General features: G+C 46.6%; 1 protein-coding gene across 4 annotated transcripts in view; it reads right to left on the bottom strand.

The window, feature by feature from the left end:
- LOC107273888 (MDS1 and EVI1 complex locus protein) overlaps positions 1-4,474 on the bottom strand; it is a 55,494-nt gene that overhangs the window by 16,881 nt on the left and 34,139 nt on the right. For all 4 annotated transcript variants that reach the window (XM_015752499.2, XM_015752498.2, XM_015752501.2 and 1 more), the window contains exon 3: positions 4,158-4,363. In XM_015752499.2, coding sequence (XP_015607985.1) covers positions 4,158-4,363 — 206 coding nt within the window. The remainder of the gene's footprint in view (positions 1-4,157; positions 4,364-4,474) is intronic.

Raw genomic sequence — 4,474 nt, 5'->3', positions numbered from 1 at the left:
GTGGGGGGCTCAAGGGGGTCGGGACGACTACCCCACGTGATCCTGGCACCCAGATGCCGTGCCTTCGCAGCAGTCCTGGGGTGTAAGGACGACGTGTCACGAGGGGCGAGGAGGACGCGCGGCGACCTAAGGAGAACAAGAGACACGGAAAGAGATGGGTAAAGCCCCGTACACACTGCAGCCACCGCCCGGACACGCTGTAGAACGGCCGGAGCTGTTACGAGGAACATGGACTGTATATACGGGGGTCAAAAAGATTCGCAGCGAGAGGGACAACCCCAAAGGACGACAGAGCCACCCTTCAGGGCTGATCACGATGACTTTGAACTGTTCGGGTCAGCCTGACGGCCATGGCAACACGTGTCTCTTATGTCTATTTTCGACAGATAGCACCGTAACGACTCGGAGATTTATCACCCCTCGTGCTGCGAGGTACTCAGCATCCAGTGGCTGGATTCGTACCGCATAAATCATCCCAGCCTCGATCAGGGAGGGCGAGTGGCTGGAGAATTCTTTTTCAAAATTCACTATGGCAATCGTGTATTTTGTCTTTGTAACAAAAATTTTTTTTTCAATTAATTCTCAAATCATGGGGTCGACCTGCATCTCCTTTTCGCACCCTCGGCTTCTTGCTCGAGACCGATGGGGTTGAGATCCTGTCTCGCACGAGTTTATTTAAATGTCAAAATATACACGTCCGCGCAACCCTAACGACAATGGTATCATATCTATATTAACATAATACGAGAAGGCACCGAGCGGACAAAAACTGTCAATCAGAAACGAGATTCTCCATGCAAAAGGTCTAGTTAGGGTTATATGCATATACGTCTATACTTGCTGCTGCATTTTAAAAAATTTTCTAACGTCTGCGCGCTGGTGCATAACAATTTTTTTTTTTTATTCTATTCTCAACATACAAAACCGAACGTGTTGTACTTATATATATATATATATATATATATATATATATACACACTCAGGAGCTGGGTTTCGCGACAGACCATTTATTCTCCATTATAAACGCAGGTCTCGCTGGTTGTACCTAGGCTCATTTTTGGATACGTGTATGCAATTACCTAGGTATAGGGTATCGCTGTCAAGTTCGAACGCAGGTATCCCAAGGATATCCTGACTGGCCATTGACGCGAGCGAGAGAGAAAGAGAGTCCGAACACGTGAATAATCTCGGTGTAATTCGAGAATCGGATAATTTAAGTTGAAGGTGGGTTACGAAACACCAGGGCCCATTCAGTCCGGTGTTACGGCACTGGCCGACCGCTTCTTGACCGGTAAAATTTCGCTCGGATGACCATAGGAGACCCTGGGATTCCTTTGACGATCGTGGGGAAGGCTTGTCAACTTCGTATGACGAGGCTAACAATGCGGAATCCCTGCGTCCCTGATTGTCACTTGTTTCCTGCCGATTCTGGACGAGCGCTCACGGTTTTCACATTTAAATGGGTAGACGGGGAGGTGACTACGAAGGTGAGAGAGAGAGAGAGAGAGAGAAAGACACGTGACGTAAGGTAGGTCAAAGTGAGAAGGTAGACGGAGGAAGGAAATCCTGGAAGAAAGTAACACGGGCTCGCGTAACCCTACGCCTTGAGAAAAAAATGTCTCTGTCGATTTAAACAAACCGATCTTCGAGCAACCACGCGAAAGCGTCTAAGGGTGCGTTCACACTGGTACCTTTTTTAAATAATGGTAACTTTTAAATAGCGGTACGCTCAGGTAAAGATTTTTCTCTTTGGCTGCCACTAGTACGTGCGCCGACTATGGGGTATCAAATGTTGTCCGGTGTGCTTGAGGCTTTGGACGATTTGAGTTTCGAGGAACTGTTTGACGTCATTATGAAATTGGTAAGAATGAAAATCGTTATTGCCAACGTGAAATCGTCGCAGTTCCCTTTGTCGAATATCGTACGGTGGCCGGTTACTACGAACAGAAATGGACCGGGGCCTTTGTCCGAGTCGCCATTTATATAATTTGTCAGTGGCATACGGTCGCGGGCTTTCCGCACGATTTGACAAAAAAGTCGACGCGTGTGCGCGGCTATGAAAAACAAGCGTGAGCCAGAGAGAGAGAGAGAGAGAGAGAGAGAGAGGGAAAAGGCGCGATCTCCCTTTTACTCCTACACGAGTAGCTACTACGATCCCTGAAGAGCCCGAGGGGCCCCGTTGCAATCGGCTGGAAAGAAAAAGCACGCGAAACCAATATGTTCGAGAGTTCGCAGCTAAACGTGCCTTTTGCTCCGACGAGTGGGAGAGAGAGGGAGAGCGGGGTGGTACGGGTGAATAGAAAGAGATGCCACGAAGAAAATTAAATAATTCAAGTACTACTTGTCCTTACGATACAGCTCGATATAGGTATAGGTGGCTATGAGATAGTGCATTGGCGTAGACTCTCAATGGACAGACATATCTGAGTCTCCATGGCTGTATCTAATGGGCGACCGATTGATCTTTTCTTTTTTCAAGCTTTATACAGAAATCCACGTGTTAGCCTTAATTGGATAGAAAACTCGTGTGCGTGCCAGGATAACGCCTGTTTACGGCCGATCGAATTCCGATCCCTTTCGATTGGCTTAGTTGCCACGTAGGCACACCGCATCCTACTTCCATTACCTACGCGTCACTGGGCTAAACATCCTTTGAAAAATTGTCCCCTCGCCACTTTTCGAGCAGCCATCGCGTACGTGGTATACGAAAAACGAATGGCAAACTCTCGGCAGGTGGCCTTGGAACGATACGTGCGTAGGGTGCGGCATAGCTATTTTTTTACTTTTCCCAAAAAAAAAGAAAAAAAAAAAAAAAACCCAAACCCTGGGATATGAATAAACATCGTAGGATTTTAGGGTGAAATTTTGGGTTCTCGAATAAGGAAAAAAAATTTGCTACCCCCTTTCTCTTCACTTTGACATCGCTCGATGGTATGTCTATATATATGGGGTACCGATCTTACGTAGTTTTGCAATGTGAGAAAAGGATTAGGTACGTGGCCAGAAAGCAGAGGGCTGGGAATAGTTTGGGTTTGATCTACCTACGATTGGCATCAATGCCCGGAATGGGTGATCGGATATTTTTTTTTTAAATCTAAGAAAAGGATTAGGGTTGGTATCCCGATCGCGAAGGTTTCTATATTCTCTGACACGCAACACGCATGCGCGGGTTACTTTTTTCTTTCTTTCCCTATGCTCCTCTCTTCCTTCAGTCGTATACTATATATACTCTTAGTTGTATACCATTTATATACATATTCCACCTATACCTATTTCAGCCGAATCGAGGAAATTCAACAACGTGAGAATACACGGAGGACATTGCACCCCGTGTGTGGGCTTGATAGATCGGCTGACGAAACGAAGGGGTAGTTCGCTTTAATAGATCCTATAATCGCCGGTCGACAGTTGGTCCGACGGCTTTTTGTTGTTCCTAGATGGATGGCGTCATTTACATTTTGTCGGTGCGACATGCGTTCGCGCCCGCTATCATATCTATCAACGAGATGGATAATGATTTTGGAAAGGTATTTAAAACGATGGAGACTTTCATCCCTTAGGACACCCTCGTGCTACCCCCGAGTGACCCAAGTCAGAGAAGGGATGAAAAAAGAAAAATGAAATGAATGTAAAAGTAGCGGGATGAATATTCTCTGAAGAGGGCAATATATATATATATATATGTATATATATATATGAAAGTCCAAGAAGAGGCTGTACCGATTGACAGATCTGTCAGCATAGATGACACCTTCCATCGACAGGAACCCAACCAGGTGGGACTCCTGTCGATGGAACCATCCAAGGACGACTCTCTTCTCGGCATCTGCCGGATAATACCCGAGGATTAAGCTGGCATAGGATAACGAAAACCTATAGGAGTATATAAGGGATGCTGCGCTCCTGCGGGACGCGGCTATAAACAGATCGATCATCTTTCAAACGGTTCGACGAATCCCGCGGTGATCATGGCTTTATCGGAGGATCTCGTGTGAATTTTTGGATTTTAGGTAAAAAGAAAAAAATCGACGGCTACGTCACGTATATTCCACGAAGTAGCCCGGGTGGGGTTTTTGTAATTTAAAAAAATCGCATAAGGGTCGCCTGCGAATTTTGCTTTACGAATTAGATGTATAATGATAATAATTCAAACTCACCTCCCACGCGTAACGGGGGTTGAACGGTTCGTCAGCCCATTTTCCTAAAAACGGTCCAAATCGTGCTCCGCGTGGAATATCCTTTCGTGCCCGCACTTGAGGACCTCCTGGCGCTGAACCGCCGACCTCGACTTCCGGTACCGGCGACACCCAATCTCTGCCCAATTGTTCCTTCGAGTCCCTGGGTTCCTGCTTTATCGTTTTCTCTGTAAAAACAGGCACTGCTCACTAGGGCGCACGTTTCACAATCGGACTGTAACGCCTGGCGGATTGCTGTACTGGACGTATTGGACCATCATGGGGATAAAGGGTGAGAG

Source organism: Cephus cinctus, unplaced genomic scaffold, assembly GCF_000341935.2.
Source record: "Cephus cinctus unplaced genomic scaffold, Ccin1 Ccin1_scaffold1857, whole genome shotgun sequence".
Lineage (NCBI taxonomy): Eukaryota > Metazoa > Arthropoda > Insecta > Hymenoptera > Cephidae > Cephus > Cephus cinctus.
This window is presented reverse-complemented; position numbering and strand designations above follow the sequence as displayed.